Raw genomic sequence first — 19828 nt, 5'->3', positions numbered from 1 at the left:
GTGGACGCGACGTCTACAGTTTCCGAAAAAAAAATGTCGAATGTGGACTCGCCAGACCACAGAACACTTTTCCACTTTGCATCAGTCCATCTTAGACGAGCTCGGCGAGCGTTTCCGGGTGTTGTTGATAATTTGGCTTTGACTTTGCGTAGTACAGTTTTAACTTGTATCGCATGACTGTAATAACGGACAGTGGTTTTCTGAAGTGCTCCCGAGCCCATGTGGCGATATCCTTTACACCCCGATGTCGCTTTTTGATGCATCCAAGGTGCGTAATATCACGGCTTACGTGCGGCGATTTCTCCAGATTCTCCGAACCTTTCGATGATATCACAGACCCTCAATTCCTTGCAGTACCAGGTTGAGAAATGTTGTTCTCGGACAAATCCGCTCAGGCATTTGTGGACAAAACGGTGCCTTGTCCTTGTTTGTGTTTCACGGAAGCTGCTTTTATACCCAATCATGGCACACACCTGTTCCCAATTAGCCTGTTCCACCCGTGGGATGTTCCCAATAAGCGTTTGATGAGCATTCCTCGACGTTCTCGGTCTTTTTTGCCACTTGTGCCAGCTTACTAGCTAAGTTTACCAGTGAGAACATGAAATGTCTTGTCTTTGCTGTCTATTCAATGGAATATTAGTTGAAAAGGTTGAACAAATCATTGTATTCTCTTTTTATTGACTTTTTACACAACTTCACTGCTTGTTGGGGTTTGTATAGAAGTGTGTGTTGTGTGTGTGTGTGTGTGTGTGTGTGTGTGTGTGTAGGAGCAGCCTTTCTAGTGTATTTACAACATGAATATTATATACATACTATGCAAAAAAAAATATTTAAAAAAGCTTGTTGTGAAAAATGAGTTGGAATTTCGCAAGAAAAACTGGCAATGTTATGATAAAAGTCGTCAATTTACTCAAGGCAAGTCGAAATTTTACAAGATAAAGCTTAAAATGTTGGTAAATTTTACAAAAAGAGTCGTGATTTTACTCGACAAAAGTCAAAATTTTGTAAGAAAAGTTTAAAATGTCGCCAATATTATAATAATAATCGGAATTTTGCTCGACTTTTGTCATAATTTCACTCCAAAAATGTCAGTTTTACAAGAACAACAACAAAAAATGGCAATTTTGTGATAAAAGTCAGAATTTTGCAATAAAAAGTACAATAATAATAATAATTTTACATAAAACAAAGTCATAGTTTTACGAGAAATTACAATATTAATGATAATATTACGGAAACAGAAAAAATATGAGGAAATGTTCCCAATTTTAAAAATAAATACACATATTTATTTTTACTTTTTTTTATTTAATTTGGCCAAAGGATAAATGAGTTGGAATTGCACAAGAAAAAAGTTACAATTTCTCCAAAAAACAGGCAAGTCAAAATTTTACCCCAAAAACTGAACATTTGTGCAATGTTATGATAAAAGTTGGAATTTTTCTCAATAACAGTCACAATTTTGCCACTTTTGCCAGCTTACTAGCTAAGTTTACCAGTGAGAACATGAAATGTCTTGTCTTTGCTGTCTATTTAATGGAATATTAGTTGAAAAGGTTGAACAAATCATTGTATTCTCTTTTTATTGACTTTTTACACAACTTCACTGCTTGTTGGGGTTTGTATAGAAGTGTGTGTTGTGTGTGTGTGTGTGTGTGTGTGTGTGTGTGTGTGTGTGTGTGTGTGTGTGTAGTTTGAGCGACAGCGACAACCCCCCTTTGTGTTGTTTTTATTAATTAGAGCGCAGACATGAGATTATGGCCGAGAGAAGGCGTCGGCGAGGCTGCAGGCACTTTTATTTCCTTCCCCCGGGAGGACGCCGCCATTCGCTATCAGCGCCGCCTTCCATTGACTTCCTCATTTGCCTAACATGCCAACTAGTGGAGCTTGAAATAGGCTGGCCGACAAAACATTGACGCCACATCCACACTCATAAACGCTTTTTATTCAACTGCAGCAAAGCTTTTGTGTTGCCGCGCAGGACACACACACACACACACACACCCACACACACACACACACTAATCTTGTATTTGTTACCTTCTTGAGAGCTGAGAAAAATGCCTCCCTCTTTAGGAGCAGCCTTTCTAGTGTATTTACAACATAAATAATATATACATACTATGCAAAAAAAAAATATTTAAAAAAGCTTGTTGTGAAAAATGAGTTGGAATTTCGCAAGAAAAACTGGCAATATTATGATAAAAGTCGGAAATTTACTCAAGGCAAGTCGAAATTTTACAAGATAAAGCTTAAAATGTTGGCAATTTTACGAAAAGAGTCGTAGTTTTACTCGACAAAAGTCACAATTTTGTAGGAGAAGTTTAAAATGTCGCCAATATTATAATAATAATTGGAATTTTACTTGACTTTTGTCATAATTTCACTCCAAAAATGTCAGTTTTACAAGAATAACAACAACAAATGGCAATTTTGTGATAAAAGTCGGAATTCTATATGACAAATGTCACCATTTTGCAATAAAAAGTACAATAATAATAATAATAATTTTACATGAAAGAAAGTAATAGTTTTACAAGAAAAAATTATAATATTACTGAAACAGAAAGAATATGAGAAAATGTTCCCGATTTTATAAGAAAAAGTCGACACATTGGGAGAAAAAGACTGCTTTTAGTTTTTTTTTGTTTTTTTTTAATTGTTTTTTTATTTTTTTATTATTTACTTCAAGTTATCAAGTTATTACAGTATGTCTCTATATACATTTTTTTAATTTATTTTTTTTATTAATTTGGCCAAAGGGGTCGCGTTTGTTCTGAACTTGTGAAAAATAAGTTGGAATTGCATAAGAAAAAAAGTCACAATTTCACAAAAAAAACTTAGAATGTTGGCAGTATTATAATAAAAGTCATCATTTTACTCAACGCAAGTCAAAATTTTACCCCAAAAACTGAACATTTGTGCAATGTTATGATAAAAGTTGGAATTTTACTCGACAAAAGTCACAATTTTATACGAAAACTTTAAAATGTTGCCAATATTATAATAATAATTGGAATTTTATTCGACTTTTGTCATAATTTCACTCCAAAAATGTCAGTTTTACAAGAACAACAACAAAAATTGGCAATTTTGTGATAAAAGTCAGAATTCTATATGACAAATGTCACCATTTTGAAATAAAAAGTATAATAATAATAATAATTTGCAAGTCAAAATTTTACCCCAAAAACTGAACATTTGTGCAATGTTATGATAAAAGTTGGAATTTTACTCAATAACAGTCGCAATTTTACAAGAAAAAGCTTGAAATGTTGGCAATTTTACGAAAAGAGTCGTAGTTTTACTCGACAAAAGTCACAATTTTATAAGAAAAATTTTAAATGTTGCCAATATTATAATAATAATCGGAATTTTATTCGATTTTTGTCATAATTTCACTCCAAAAATGTCAGTTTTACAAGAATAACAACAAAAAATGGCAATTTATTGATAAAAGTCGGAATTCTATACGACAAATGTCACCATTTTGCAATAAAAAGTATAATAATAATAATAATTTGCAAGTCAAAATTTTACCTCAAAAACTGAACATTTGTGCAATGTTATGATAAAAGTTGGAATTTTACTCAATAACAGTCGCAATTTTACAAGAAAAAGCTTAAAATTTTGGCAATTTTACGAAGACTCGTAATTTTGCAGGACAAAAATCGCAATTTTATAAGAAAACGTTAAAATGTTGCCAATATTATAATAATAATTGGAATTTTACTTGACTTTTGTCATAATTTCACTCCAAAAATGTCAGTTTTACAAGAATAACAACAAAAATTGGCAATTTTGTGATAAAAGTCAGAATTCTATACGACAAATGTCACCATTTTGAAATAAAAAGTATAATAATAATAATAATTTGCAAGTCAAAATTAACTTTGGCCAAAGGGGCCGCGTTTTCACAAGAAATTTCGCAAGAAAAAACTAGAAATTTGTCAGTTTTGTAATAAAAGTCGTCATTTTACTCAACGTAAGTCAAAATATTCCCCCCAAAAACTGAACATTTGTGCAATGTTATGATAAAAGTTGGAATTTTACTCAATAACAGTCGCAATTTTACAAGAAAAAGCTTGAAATTTGGGCAATTTTACGAAAAGAGTCGTTGTTTTATGCCACAAAAGTCGCAATTTTATAAGAAAAGTTTAAAATGTTGCCAATGTTATAATAATAATCGGAATTTTACTTGACTTTTGTCATAATTTCACTCCAAAAATGTCAGTTTTACAAGAACAACAACAAAAAATGGCAATTTTGTGATAAAAGTCGGAATTCTATATGAAAAATGTCACCATTTTGCAATAAAAAGTATAATAATAATAATAATTTGCAAGTCAAAATTTTACCCCAAAAACTGAACATTTGTGCAATGTTATGATAAAAGTTGGAATTTTACTCAATAACAGTCGCAATTTTACAAGAAAAAGCTTAAAATTTTGGCAATTTTACGAAAAGAGTCGTCATTTTACTCGACAAAAGTCACAATTTTGTAAGAAAACTTTAAAATGTTGCCAATATTATAATAATAATTGGAATTTTACTTGACTTTTGTCATAATTTCACTCCAAAAATGTCACTGTTTTACAAGAATAACAAAAATTGGCAATTTTGTGATAAAAGTCAGAATTCTATATGACAAATGTCACCATTTTGCAATAAAAAGTGTAATAATAATAATTTTACATATAACAAAGTAATAATTTTACGAGAAAAAATTATATTACGGAAACAGAAAGAATATGAGAAAATGTTCCCAATTTTATAAGAAAAAGTCGACACATTGGGAGAAAAAGCCTGCTTTTTGTTTATTGTTTAATTGTTTTTGAACTTTTATTATTTACTTGAAGTGATTACAGTATGTCTCTATATACATATTTATTTTTACTTTTTTTATTTAATTTGGCCAAAGGAAAAATGAGTTGGAATTGCACAAGAAAAAAGTCACAATTTCACAAAAAAAACTTAGAATGTTGGCAGTATTATAATAAAAGTCGGCATTTTACTCAACGCAAGTCAAAATGTCAAATTTTACCCCAAAAACTGAACATTTGTGCAATATTATGATTAAAGCTGGAATTTTACTCAATAACGGTTGCAATTTTTCAAGAAAAAGCTTAACATTTTGGCAATTTTACGAAAAGAGTCGTAATTTTATTTGACAAAAGTCACAATTTTGTAAGAAAACTTTCAAATGTTGCCAATATTATAATAATAATCAGATTTTTACTTGACTTATATAAGTCAAGACAAAAGACAAAAGTCATAATTTCACTCAATAAATGTCACTATTTTACAAGAACAACAAAAAATGGCAATATTGTGATAAAAGTCAGAATTCTGTACGACAAATGTCACCATTTTGCATTAAAAAATTATATTTCACAGAAAATATTGCAATATAACAGAAACAGAATAAATATGAGAAATTGTTCCCAATTTTATAAGAAAAAGTTGACACATTGTGAGAAAAAGACTGCTTTTAGTTATTTATTTTTTTGTAATTATTTTTTAATTTTCATTATTTACTTCAAGTTATTACAGTATGTCTCTATATACATATTTATTTTACTTTTTTAAATTAATTTTGGCCAAAGGGAGCGCATTTGTTGCGAAACATGAGTTGGAATTGCACAAAAAAGTCACAATTTCCCCCAAAAAACCTTTGAATTTTGGCAGTATTATAATAAAAGTCGTCATTTTACTCAATTCAAGTCAAAATTTTACCCCAAAAACTGAACATTTGTGCAATATTATGATAAAAGTTGGAGTTTTGGCAATTTTTGCAGAAAGAGTCGTAATTTTACACGACAAAAGTCACAATTTTATAAGAAAACTTTAAAATGTTGCCATTATTTTAATGATAATCTGCATTTTACTTGGCAAAATTATCCCAAAAGTCATCATTTTACTCAATAAATGTCACTGTTTTACAAGAACAACAAAAATGGCAACATTGTGATATAAGTCAGAATTTTATACGACAAATGTTGCCATTTTGCGTTAAAAAGCAATAATTTTACATGAAAAAGTAATAATTTTACGAGCATATATTGCAAATATTACTGAAACAGAAAGAATATAAGAATTTTTTCCAAATTTTATTAGAAAAAAGTCAACAGAAAAAGACTGCTTTTAGTTATTTTTTTGTAATTGTTTTTTTAATTTTCATTATTTACTTCAAGTTATTACAGTATGTCTCTATATACATATTTATTTTACTTTTTTTTAATTAACTTTGGCCAAAGGTGCCGCATTTTCGCAAGAAATTTCACAAGAAAAAACTAGAAATTTGTCAGTTTTATAATAAAAGTCATAATTTTACTCAACGCAAGTCAAAATGTTCCCCCCAAAAACTGAACATTTGTGCAATATTATGATAAAAGATGGAATTTTACACAATTTTACAAGAAAAAGCTTTAAATTTTGGCAATTTTCACGAAAAGAGTCGCAATTTTACACGACAAAAGTCACAATTTTAAAATGTTGCCATTATTTTAATGATAATCTGCATTTTACTTGGCAAAATTATCCCAAAAGTCATAATTTTACTCAATAAATGTCACTGTTTTACAAGAACAACAACAAAAATGGCAACATTGTGATATAAGTCAGAATTCTATACGACAAATGTTGCCATTTTGCGTTGAAAACTTATAATTTTACATGAAAAAGTAATAATTTTACGAGCATATATTGCAAATATTACTGAAACAGAAAGAATATAAGAATTTTTTCCCAATTTTATTAGAAAAAAGTCAACACATTGTGAGAAAAAGACTGCTTTTAGTTTTTTAATTAATAGTTTTTTTAATTTTCATTATTTACTTCAAGTTATTACAGTATGTCTCTATATACATATTTATTTTACTTTTGTTTTTATTAACTTTGGCCAAAGGGGCCGCATTTTCACAAGAAATTTCGCAAGAAAAAAATTGAAATGTGTCAGTTTTGTAATAAAAGTCGTAATTTTACTCAACGCAAGTCAAAATATTCCCCCAAAAAACTGAACATTTTTGCAATATTATGATAAAAGATGGAATTTTACTCAGTAACTGTCACAATTTTACAAGAAAAAGGTTTACATTTTGGCAGTTTTTACGAAAACAGTCGTAATTTTACACGACAAAAGTCACAATTTTATAAGAAAACTTTAAAATGTTGCCAATTTACTCAATAAATGTCACTGTTTTACAAGAACAACAACAAAATTGGCAACATTGTGATATGTCGGAATTTTAAACGACAAATGTTGCCATTTTGCGTTGAAAACTTATAATTTTACATGAAAAAGTAATAATTTTACGAGCATATATTGCAAATATTACTGAAACAGAAAGAATATAAGAATTTTTTCCCAATTTTATTAGAAAAAAGTCAACACATTGTGAGAAAAAGACTGCTTTTAGTTTTTTATTTAATATTTTTTTTAATTTTCATTATTTACTTCAAGTTATTACCGTATGTCTCTATATACATATTTATTTTACTTTTTTTTAATTAACTTTGGCCAAAGGTGCCGCATTTTCGCAAGAAATTTCACAAGAAAAAACTAGAAAATGTGTCAGTTTTGTAATAAAAGTCGTAATTTTACTCAACGCAAGTCAAAATGTTCCCCCAAAAAACTGAACATTTTTGCAATATTATGATGAAAGATGGAATTTTACTCAGTAACAGTCACAATTTTACAAGAAAAAGCTTTAAATTTTGGCAATTTTCACGAAAAGAGTCGTAATTTTACACAACAAAAGTCACAATTTCATAAGAAAACTTTAAAATGTTGCCATTATTTTAATAATAATCTGCATTTTACTTGGCAAAATCATCCCAAAAGTCATAATTTTACTCAATAAATGTCACTGTTTTACAAAAACAAAAACAAAAATGGCAACATTGTGATATAAGTCAGAATTTTATACGACAAATGTTGCCATTTTGCGTTGCAAAGTTATAATTTTACATGAAAAAGTAATCATTTTACGAGAATATATTGCAAATATTACTGAAACAGAAAGAATATAAGAATTTTTTCCCAATTTTATTACAAAAAAGTCGACACATTGTGAGAAAAAGACTGCTTGTAGTTATTTTTTTGTAATTGTTTTTTTAATTTTTCATTATTTACTTCAAGTTATTACCGTATGTCTCTCTATATACATATTTATTTTACTTTTTTTTAATTAACTTTGGCCAAAGGTGCCGCATTTTCGCAAGAAATTTCACAAGAAAAAACTAGAAATTTGTCAGTTTTATAATAAAAGTCATAATTTTACTCAACGCAAGTCAAAATGTTCCCCCCAAAAACTGAACATTTGTGCAATATTATGATAAAAGATGGAATTTTACACAATTTTACAAGAAAAAGCTTTAAATTTTGGCAATTTTCACGAAAAGAGTCGCAATTTTACACGACAAAAGTCACAATTTTAAAATGTTGCCATTATTTTAATGATAATCTGCATTTTACTTGGCAAAATTATCCCAAAAGTCATAATTTTACTCAATAAATGTCACTGTTTTACAAGAACAACAACAAAAATGGCAACATTGTGATATAAGTCAGAATTCTATACGACAAATGTTGCCATTTTGCGTTGAAAACTTATAATTTTACATGAAAAAGTAATAATTTTACGAGCATATATTGCAAATATTACTGAAACAGAAAGAATATAAGAATTTTTTCCCAATTTTATTAGAAAAAAGTCAACACATTGTGAGAAAAAGACTGCTTTTAGTTTTTTAATTAATAGTTTTTTTAATTTTCATTATTTACTTCAAGTTATTACAGTATGTCTCTATATACATATTTATTTTACTTTTGTTTTTATTAACTTTGGCCAAAGGGGCCGCATTTTCACAAGAAATTTCGCAAGAAAAAAATTGAAATGTGTCAGTTTTGTAATAAAAGTCGTAATTTTACTCAACGCAAGTCAAAATATTCCCCCAAAAAACTGAACATTTTTGCAATATTATGATAAAAGATGGAATTTTACTCAGTAACTGTCACAATTTTACAAGAAAAAGGTTTACATTTTGGCAGTTTTTACGAAAACAGTCGTAATTTTACACGACAAAAGTCACAATTTTATAAGAAAACTTTAAAATGTTGCCAATTTACTCAATAAATGTCACTGTTTTACAAGAACAACAACAAAATTGGCAACATTGTGATATGTCGGAATTTTAAACGACAAATGTTGCCATTTTGCGTTGAAAACTTATAATTTTACATGAAAAAGTAATAATTTTACGAGCATATATTGCAAATATTACTGAAACAGAAAGAATATAAGAATTTTTTCCCAATTTTATTAGAAAAAAGTCAACACATTGTGAGAAAAAGACTGCTTTTAGTTTTTTATTTAATATTTTTTTTAATTTTCATTATTTACTTCAAGTTATTACCGTATGTCTCTATATACATATTTATTTTACTTTTTTTTAATTAACTTTGGCCAAAGGTGCCGCATTTTCGCAAGAAATTTCACAAGAAAAAACTAGAAAATGTGTCAGTTTTGTAATAAAAGTCGTAATTTTACTCAACGCAAGTCAAAATGTTCCCCCAAAAAACTGAACATTTTTGCAATATTATGATGAAAGATGGAATTTTACTCAGTAACAGTCACAATTTTACAAGAAAAAGCTTTAAATTTTGGCAATTTTCACGAAAAGAGTCGTAATTTTACACAACAAAAGTCACAATTTCATAAGAAAACTTTAAAATGTTGCCATTATTTTAATAATAATCTGCATTTTACTTGGCAAAATCATCCCAAAAGTCATAATTTTACTCAATAAATGTCACTGTTTTACAAAAACAAAAACAAAAATGGCAACATTGTGATATAAGTCAGAATTTTATACGACAAATGTTGCCATTTTGCGTTGCAAAGTTATAATTTTACATGAAAAAGTAATCATTTTACGAGAATATATTGCAAATATTACTGAAACAGAAAGAATATAAGAATTTTTTCCCAATTTTATTACAAAAAAGTCGACACATTGTGAGAAAAAGACTGCTTGTAGTTATTTTTTTGTAATTGTTTTTTTAATTTTTCATTATTTACTTCAAGTTATTACCGTATGTCTCTCTATAAATATTTATTTTACTTTTTTTTAATTATCTTTGGCCAAAGGGGCCGCATTTTCACAAGAAATTTCACCAGAAAAAAATAGAAATTTGTCAGTTTTATAATAAAAGTCGTAATTTTACTCAACGCAAGTCAAAATATTCCCCCAAAAAACTGAATATTTGTGCAATATTATGATAAAAGATGGAATTTTACAAGAAAAAGCTTTACATTTTGGCATTTTTTACAAAAAGAGTCGTAATTTTACACGACAAAAGTCACAATTTTAAAATGTTGCCATTATTTTAATAATAATCTGCATTTTACTTGGCAAAATTATCCCAAAAGTAATCATTTTACTCAATAAATGTCACTGTTTTACAAAAACAAAAACAACAATGGAAACATTGTGATATAAGTCAGAATTTTATACGACAAATGTTGCCATTTTGCGTTAAAAAGTTATAATTTTACATGAAAAAGTAATAATTTGTCGAGAAAATATTGCAATATTATAGAAGCAGAAAGATTATGAGAAATTGTTGCCAATTTTATAAGGAAAAAGTCGACACGTCAGAAAAAGACTGCTTTTAGTTAAAAAATAACTGTTTAGTTTTTTGTTTGTAATTTTTTCTAATCTTCATTATTTACTTGAAGTTATTACAGTATGTCTCTATGTACATATATATATATATTTTAATTAATTTTGGCCAAAGGGGGCGCATTTCAATTTCTTACGCACACTTGTTATTTCATATGTTGACCAGAGTGGGAGCCCTTTTAAAAGCGACTCATTTATGTAATCACTTCTTCACACCTCCTCATATGGAAGATACTTTTCTTTCTTCATGTCTCAAGGAGGGTAGAAATACAAGTACACACACACACACACACACAGACACACACACACACACTCGCCGCTATCAATCTCACGAATTCGTTTCTTCGCCGCCTCTACGAGCTCCGTGACTTTTGGCGGCGCGGTTGCCGCTAGCAACGTGGTGCGTGTTGACTCATCAGCACATTTGCAACAAAACACAATTAGTGAGCATTAAAGTATGAAAAGTGGTTATTCATGTTTTCAGTCGGGCTGAAAATGATCCGTCTCGCGCTTCATTTACTCGTTTGCAGGAAGTGAAAGACCAAAAATAAAAAATCTCAATTATTTTTCATCGAATTAGCTTTTTTTTGCTAACCAGCTAGCATCTGTGTTGCCAAATACATGTTCATGGTCATCTTACATACATTTTTCATTTTTGTGCTTTCATCATGTTTGTATTTACTTGTTTTCATTCAAACAAACAAATTATATTCCTACTTAAATATGATTTTTAATCAGTAAACATTATTTTCTTTAATCGAGTCAAAGAAAGAAAATCGCCCAACGAGTCAATATTTAGCCTAAAAACATTTAATTTGAATTTAAATTAATTTAATTTAATTTAATGGCCAAAAATAAGAAACAAAAAAAAAAATACATTAAATCAATTAAAGATTATTCAAAATTTAATGAGGAAAATAAGTGCTTTTGGAATTAATGAGATTAAGTGATATATTTATTTAAATACTAGTATTGAATAAAATACGATTTTATTTAATCTAATTATTATTATTTATTATAATACAACAATTTAAATAACTTTTGGTTAATATTTTGACATAAAGCCAACATTTAGCCCATTAAAATGTAATTAAGTTCAATTAAATAGTCAAATATAACCTTGGATTTAAATTAAATCAAACGGAAAAACATACGTTAAATTAATTAAAGATTATTCAAAATTTAATAAGGAAAATAACTGCTTTTGGAATTAATGAGATTAAGTGATATATTTATTTAAATACAAATATTAAATAAATTACGATTTTATTGAATGTAATAATTATTATTTATAATAATACCACATTTTTAATAACTTTTGATTAATATTTTGACATGAAGTCAACATTTAGCCCCATAAAATGTAAATAAATTAAATAGTCAAAGATAACATTGGATTTAAATTAAATTAAACTAAAAAAAAATTACATTAAATTAATTACAAATTATTCAAAGTCCGTTAAATACAATTAAAGAAAATAACTACGCTTGGATTTAATGAGATTTAGTGACAGTATTTTTATTTAAATACAAATATTGAATAAAATACGATTTTATTTAATGTAATTATTAGTATTTATAATAATACAACAATTTAGATAACTTTTGATTAATATTTTGACATAAAGTCAACAGTTAGCCCAATAAAATGGAATGAAAATCAATTAAATTATTAAATATAACATTGGATTTAAATTAAATTAAACTAAAAAAAATGACATTAAATCAATCAAAGAATATTCAAATTTCTTTAAGTACAATTTAATAAGGAAAACAACAACTTTTGGAATTAATGAGATTAAATAATAGTATATTTTTTAAATACAAACATTGTATAAAATATGGTTGTATTTCATGTAGTAATTATTATTTATAATAATACAACATACAATACAATAACTTTTGATTAATATTTTGACATAAAGTCAACATTTAGCCCGATAAAATTTAATGTAATTTAATTAAATGGTCAAATATAATATTGGATTTGAATGAAATCAAATTTGAAAAAAACTACAGTACTCAAATTTTCAAATATTGAATACATTTTAATTAGGCAATTAATTATGTTTGCAATTAATTAAATTAAGTGTAAGTAAATATGTTTAAATATAAATATGAAATTAAATAACATTTTAATTAATGTAGTAAACATTAATTTATCTACTTTTTAAATAACTTTTGGTTATTATTTTGATGTAAATCAACAATTTATCCCAATAAAATATAATTGAATTCAACTATTTGGTCAAATATAACATTGGATTTTAATGAAATCGAATCAGAAAAAAATGACAGTACTCAAATGATCAAATATTGAAAATATGGAATACATTTTAATGAGGTAATTAATTATGTTTGCAGTTGATTAAAATACTGGAAGTATATTTATTTAAATATAAATATTAAATTAAATAACATTTTAATTAATGTAATAAATATTAATAAATAAGAAAACTACATTTGAAATAACTTTTGGTCATTATTTTGACATAGAATCAACATGTACTGTAGCTTAATAAAATTTCATCAAATTCAATTAAATGTTGAAATATAACATTGGATTTAAAAGACATAACCAATTTTAAAAATCACATTTTTAAAAAATCGTTAAATACTATTTAGTTAGGGAAATAATTACTTATGGAATTGATTATATTAGGTAGAAGTACATTTATTTAAATATAAATATTAAATTAAATACAATTTTAATCAATATATAAACTATTAATAAATAATAAAACTACCTTTTAAATAACTTTAAATATTTGGATCGAAAATCAACATCCAGCCTAATAACATTACATTTAATACAAATTAATAGAATTAAATTAAATGGTGAAATATAACATTGAATTAAAATGACTTAACCATTTTTAAAAATCACATTAAAATAGTTAAATATTATTTAATTGGGGAAATTGATTATATGAGGTAGAAGTAAATTTTTTAAAATATAAATATTAAAGTAAATACAATTTTAATCAATATATTATACATTAATAAATAATAAAACTACCTTTTAAATAACTTTAAATATTTGGATAGAAAATCAACATGTAGCCTAATAACATTAAATTTGATAAAAATTATTTTAATTCAATTAAATGGTGAAATATAACATTGGATTAAAATGACATAACCATTTTTAAAAATCACAATAAAATAGTTTAAATATTATTTAATTGGGGAAATTGATTATATTCGGTAGAAGTAAAAAAATAATAATATAAATATTAAATTAAATACAATTTTAATCAATATATTATATATTAATAAATAATAAAACTAAATTTTAAATAATTGTAAATATTTGGATAGAAAATCAACATGTAGCCTAATAACATTAAATTTAATACAAATTAATTAAATTCAATTAAATGGTGAAATATAACATTGGATTTAAATGACAACCATTTTTAAAAATCACATTAAAATAGTTTGTTAAATACTATTTAATTGGGGAAATTGATTATATTAGGTAGAAGTAAACATTTTTTAAATGTAACTATTAAACTAAATACAATTTTAATCAATATATTATATATTAATAAATAATAAAACTACATTTTAAATAACTTGAAATATTTGGATGGAAAATCAACATCTAGCCTAATAACATTAAATTTAATAAAAATTAATTGAATTCAATTAAATGGTGGAATATAACATAGGATTTTAATGACATAACCATTTTTAAAAATCGCAATAAAATAGTTTAAATATTATTTAATTGGGGAAATTGATTATATTCGGTAGAAGTAAAAAAAAATATATAAATATTAAAGTAAATACAATTTTAATCAATATATTATATATTAATAAATAATAAAACTAAATTTTAAATAATTTTAAATATTTGGATAGAAAATCAACATGTAGCCTAATAACATTAAATTTAATACAAATTAATGAAATTCAATTAAATGGTGAAATATAACATTAGATTTAAATGACATAACCATTTTTAAAAATCACGTTTTTAAAAAAAAGAATCGTTAAATACTATTTATTTAGGAAAATAGTTACTTTTGGAAATAATTATATTAGGTAGAAATGCATTTATTGAAACATAAATATTAAATTAAATACAATTTTAATTATTATATTAAATATTAATAAATAATAAAACTACCTTTTAAATAACTTAAAATATTTGGATGGAAAATCAACATGTAGCTTAATAACATTAAATTTAATACAAATTCATTAAATTCAATTAAATGGTGAAATATAACATTAGATTTAAATGACATAACCATTTTTAAAAATCACATTTTTAAAAAAAAATCGTTAAATACTATTTATTTAGGAAAATAGTTACTTTTGGAAATAATTATATTAGGTAGAAATGCATTTATTGAAACATAAATATTAAATTAAATACAATTTTAATTATTATATTAAATATTAATAAAAAATAAAACTACCTTTTAAATAACTTAAAATATTTGGATGGAAAATCAACATGTAGCTTAATAACATTAAATTTAATACAAATTAATGAAATTCAATTAAATGGTGAAATATAACATTAGATTTAAATGACATAACCATTTTTAAAAATCACATTTAAAAAAAAAAATCGTTAAATACTATTTATTTAGGAAAATAGTAACTTTTGGAAATAATTATATTAGGTAGAAATGCATTTATTGAAACATAAATATTAAATTAAATACAATTTTAATTATTATATTAAATATTAATAAATAATAAAACTACCTTTTAAATAACTTAAAATATTTGGATGGAAAATCAACATGTAGCTTAATAACATTAAATTTAATACAAATTCATTAAATTCAATTAAATGGTGAAATATAACATTAGATTTTAATGACATAACCATTTTTAAAAATCACGTTTTTAAAAAAAAATCGTTAAATACTATTTAATTAGGAAAATAGTTACTTTTGGAAATAATTATATTAGGTCGAACTGCATTTATTGAAATATAAATATTAAATGAAATACAATTTTAATTATTATATGAAATATTAATAAATAATAAAACTACCATTTAAATAACTTTAAATATTTGGATAGAAAATCAACATGTAGCTTAATAACATTAAATTTAATACAAATTAATTAAATTAAATTAAATGGTGAAATATAACATTAGATTTAAATGACATAACCATTTTTAAAAATCACATTTTAAAAAAAAATCGTTAAATATTATTTAATTAGGAAAATAATTACTTTTGCAATTAATTATGTTAGGTAAAAGTGCATTTATTTAAATATTAAATTAAATACAATTGGAATTAATATTTGAGATATTAATAAATAATAAAACTACCTTTTAAATAACTTTAAGTATTTGGATGGAGAATGAACATGTAGCTCAATAACATTTAATTTAATACAAAAAATTGAATTCAATTAAATGGTGAAATATAACATTGGATTTAAACAAAATAAAATAAAAAAAACATAACATTTAAAAATATTTAAAAATTACTTTATGCTTTTTAATGAAGAAATTAATGACTTTTGCAATTAACAAAGTGAAAGTACATTTATTTCAATGTAACTGTTGAATTGAATACAATGTTAATGAATGTATTAATTTTTAGTAAAAAATAATGATACTACATTTTAAATAACTTTTGATTAATGTTATGCTATAAAATGAATTTTGAACTAAATATTTGCCACCATCAGCGCCTCACGCTCCTGCAGCGCCACCTAGCTGCTGTGCTGACCCCCTGTGATGTGTTTGTCGCCCACTAGGTCCGTTGTCCGTCTGGCTGCCAGTCTGTTAAGTAAGCTAGTGGACAGCCTGGCCCCCAGTATTACTAGTGTCTTAGTGCATGGCAAGCAGGTAAGTCAGGTGCACGCTCCCTAACCATGTCTGAGAGCACAATGTCACCCCGCTACGCCGCCGCCGCCACAAATGAAACATCCTCACTTTTGCAATGTAGCGTAACCGATGTCCTGCATCAACAACACCCGTATCCCCCGTATTTTTATTTTTTTCTTCTTTGTCATGAAAAAGGGAGGTTTTTGTGGTTGGTGCATTATTTGTAAGTGTATATTGTGTTTTTAATGTCGATTTAATAAAAAAATAAAAAAAATATATATATATTTTATTTTTATTTTATTTATTTATTTATTTTTTTTTAATTATTCTGCGGCCCGGTGGTTGGGGACCACTGGTGTAATGGACATAGCAAGCTTAGATTGTTTAGATATTGGTAAATATTCACAATATTTAATAAGTCAGGATTACATTATATTAAAAAGATGTACTTCTTATGGGATCAAGCAAGACTTGGTGACAAAAAATATATTTTTATGTATACAAATTTCCTAATTGATACATTTTACAATTGAGAAGATGAATTATTGTTTTTAAAAAGTGTTTTTTGTTTAGTTTTTAGATGTTTTTTAGGTTGTTGTTTTTTTTACATTTAAAATGTGTAGCAGAGCCTTTTTGTATTTTTATTTTTTAATTGTGTAGAAAACCTTTTTTTTAAAAAAACAAAAAAACTTAGAGAAGATGAATTAATGTTTTTAAAAAAATGTTTTTTTTTGTTTTGTTTTTAATGTTTTTTATTTGTTTTTAACATGTGTAGCAAAGCCCTTTTTTATATCATTTTTTTTAAAATGTAGAAAAACTTTTTTTTTAAACTTGTCTTCCGTGGTGTAGTGAACATTGCAAGCTTAGATTGTTTAGATATTGGTAAATATTCACATTATTTAATAAGTCAGGATTACATTATATTAAAAAGATGTACTTCTTATGGGATCAAGCAAGACTTGCTGAAATTTTTTTTTTTTTTAATACAAATTTCCTAGTTGATACATTTTACAATAGAGAAGGTGAATTAATGTTTTTAAAAATTGTTTAGTGTTTGTTTTTAGATGTTTTTAGGTTGTATTTTTTTTACATTTAAGATGTGTAGCAAAGCCTTTTTGTATTTTAATTTTTAATTGTGTAGAAAACCTTTTTTTTTTTAAAAACTAAACAAAAAAAACTTAGAGAAGATGAATTAATGTTTTTTAAAAAATGTTTTTTTGTTTTTAATATGTTTTTTAGTTATTTTTAACATGTGTAGCAAATGCCTTTTTTGATTTAAATTCTTTTAAAATGTAGAAAAACTTTTTTTTTTTTAACTTGTCTTCCGTGGTGTAGTGAACATTGCAATCTTAGATTAATTAGATATTGGTAAATATTTACATTATTTAATAAGTCAGGATTACATTATATTAAAAAGATGTACTTCTTATGGGATCAAGCAAGACTCGGTGAAAAAAAAAATTTTTTTTAATACAAATTTCGTAGTTGATACATTTTACAATAAAGAAGATGAATTATTGTTTTTAAAAAGTGTTTTTTGTTTTGTTTTTGGATGTTTTTTTAGGGGTTTTTTTTACATTTAATATGTGTAGCAAAGCCTTTTTGTATTTTTATTTTTTAATTGTGTAGAAAAACAAATTTTAAAAGAGAGAAGATGAATTAATGTTTTTAAAAAAATGTTTTTTTTTGTTTTTAATATGTTTTTTAGTTATTTATATAATAAGTCAGGATTACATTATATTAAAAAGATGTACTTCTTATGGGATCAAGCAAGACTCGGTGAAAAAAAAAATTTTTTTTAATACAAATTTCGTAGTTGATACATTTTACAATAAAGAAGATGAATTATTGTTTTTAAAAAGTGTTTTTTGTTTTGTTTTTGGATGTTTTTTTAGGGGTTTTTTTTACATTTAATATGTGTAGCAAAGCCTTTTTGTATTTTTATTTTTTAATTGTGTAGAAAAACAAATTTTAAAAGAGAGAAGATGAATTAATGTTTTTAAAAAAATGTTTTTTTTTGTTTTTAATATGTTTTTTAGTTATTTATATAATAAGTCAGGATTACATTATATTAAAAAGATGTACTTCTTATGGGATCAAGCAAGACTTGGTGAAAAAAAAATATATTTATGTATACAAATTTCCTAGTTGATACATTTTATAATAGAGAAGATGAATTAATGTTTTTAAAAGTGTTTTTTGTTTTGTTTTTAGATGTTTTTTAGGTTTTTTTTTGCAAAGCCTTTTTGTATTTTTATTTTTTAATTGTGTAGAAAACATTTTTTTTTTAAACTAAACCAAAAAAAATTAGAGAAGATGAATTAATGTTTTTAAAAAAATGTTTTTTTTGTTTTTAGTAAGATTTTTAGTTCTTTATATAATAAGTCAGGATTACATTATATTAAAAAGATGTACTTATTATGGGATCAAGCAAGACTTGGAGAGAAAAAAAAATATTTATGTATACACATTTCCTATTAGATACATTTTATAATAGAGAACATACATTAATGTTTAAAAAAAAAAAAAAAATTTCTAGATGTTTTGTTTTTTACATTTAAGATGTGTAGCAAAGCCTTTTTGTATTTTTTAAGAGTGTAGAAACCTTTTTTTTTTTTTTTTAAATGTCTTTCGTGGTGTAGTGCAGTGGTTCCCAACCACTGGGCCGCAGAATAATTTTTTATTATTTTTTTTATTGTTATTTTTTTATTAAATCAACATAAAAAAAAAAAAAATACACTTACAATTACTGCACCAACCCAAAAAACATCCCTTTCTCATATAAAAAAAAGTGCTTCTTATGGGAAAAGAGACCCGCAAATGTAGTTTTTGACGTGCCTTGCAATACAAAGATAAATTAATTGCAAAAAAATGTTTTTTATATGTAGCAAAGCCTTTTTGTATTTTTATTTTTTAATTGTATAGAAAACCTTTTTTTTTTTTAAACTAAACCCCCAAAAATTTGAGAAGATGAATTAATGTTTTTAAAAAAAAATGGTTTTGTTTTTAATATGTTTTTTAGTTATTTATATAATAAGTCAGGATTACATTATATTAAAAAGATGTACTTCTTATGGGATCAAACAAGACTTGGTGAAAAAAAATATTTTTTTAATACAAATTTCCTAGTTGATACATTTTACAATAGAGAAGATGAATTAATGTTTTTAAAAAGTGTTTTTTGTTTTGTTTTTAGATGTTTTTTAGGGTTTTTTTTACATTTAAGATGTGTAGCAAAGCCTTTTTGTATTTTTATTTTTTAATTGTGTAGAAAACCTTTTTTTTTTTTAAAACAAAACAAAAAAAACTTAGAGAAGATGAATTAATGTT

General features: G+C 25.1%; 1 protein-coding gene across 2 annotated transcripts in view; it reads left to right on the top strand.

The window, feature by feature from the left end:
- The window catches only part of LOC133546671 (phosphorylase b kinase regulatory subunit beta-like), a 95890-nt gene that overhangs the window by 43558 nt on the left and 32504 nt on the right, over positions 1–19828 (top strand). Inside the window, exon 11 of one of the 2 annotated variants that reach the window (XM_061892471.1) lies at positions 16429–16519. The exons of the other annotated variant lie outside the window; for it this stretch is intronic. Coding sequence (XP_061748455.1) covers positions 16429–16519 — 91 coding nt within the window. The remainder of the gene's footprint in view (positions 1–16428; positions 16520–19828) is intronic. 2 annotated transcript variants of the gene reach the window in all.

The sequence above is a fragment of the Nerophis ophidion genome, linkage group LG02, assembly GCF_033978795.1.
Source record: "Nerophis ophidion isolate RoL-2023_Sa linkage group LG02, RoL_Noph_v1.0, whole genome shotgun sequence".
NCBI classification, from domain to species: Eukaryota; Metazoa; Chordata; class Actinopteri; order Syngnathiformes; family Syngnathidae; genus Nerophis; species Nerophis ophidion.
The sequence above is the reverse complement of the archived record's forward strand: the minus strand, read 5'-3'. Positions and strand labels throughout refer to the sequence as shown.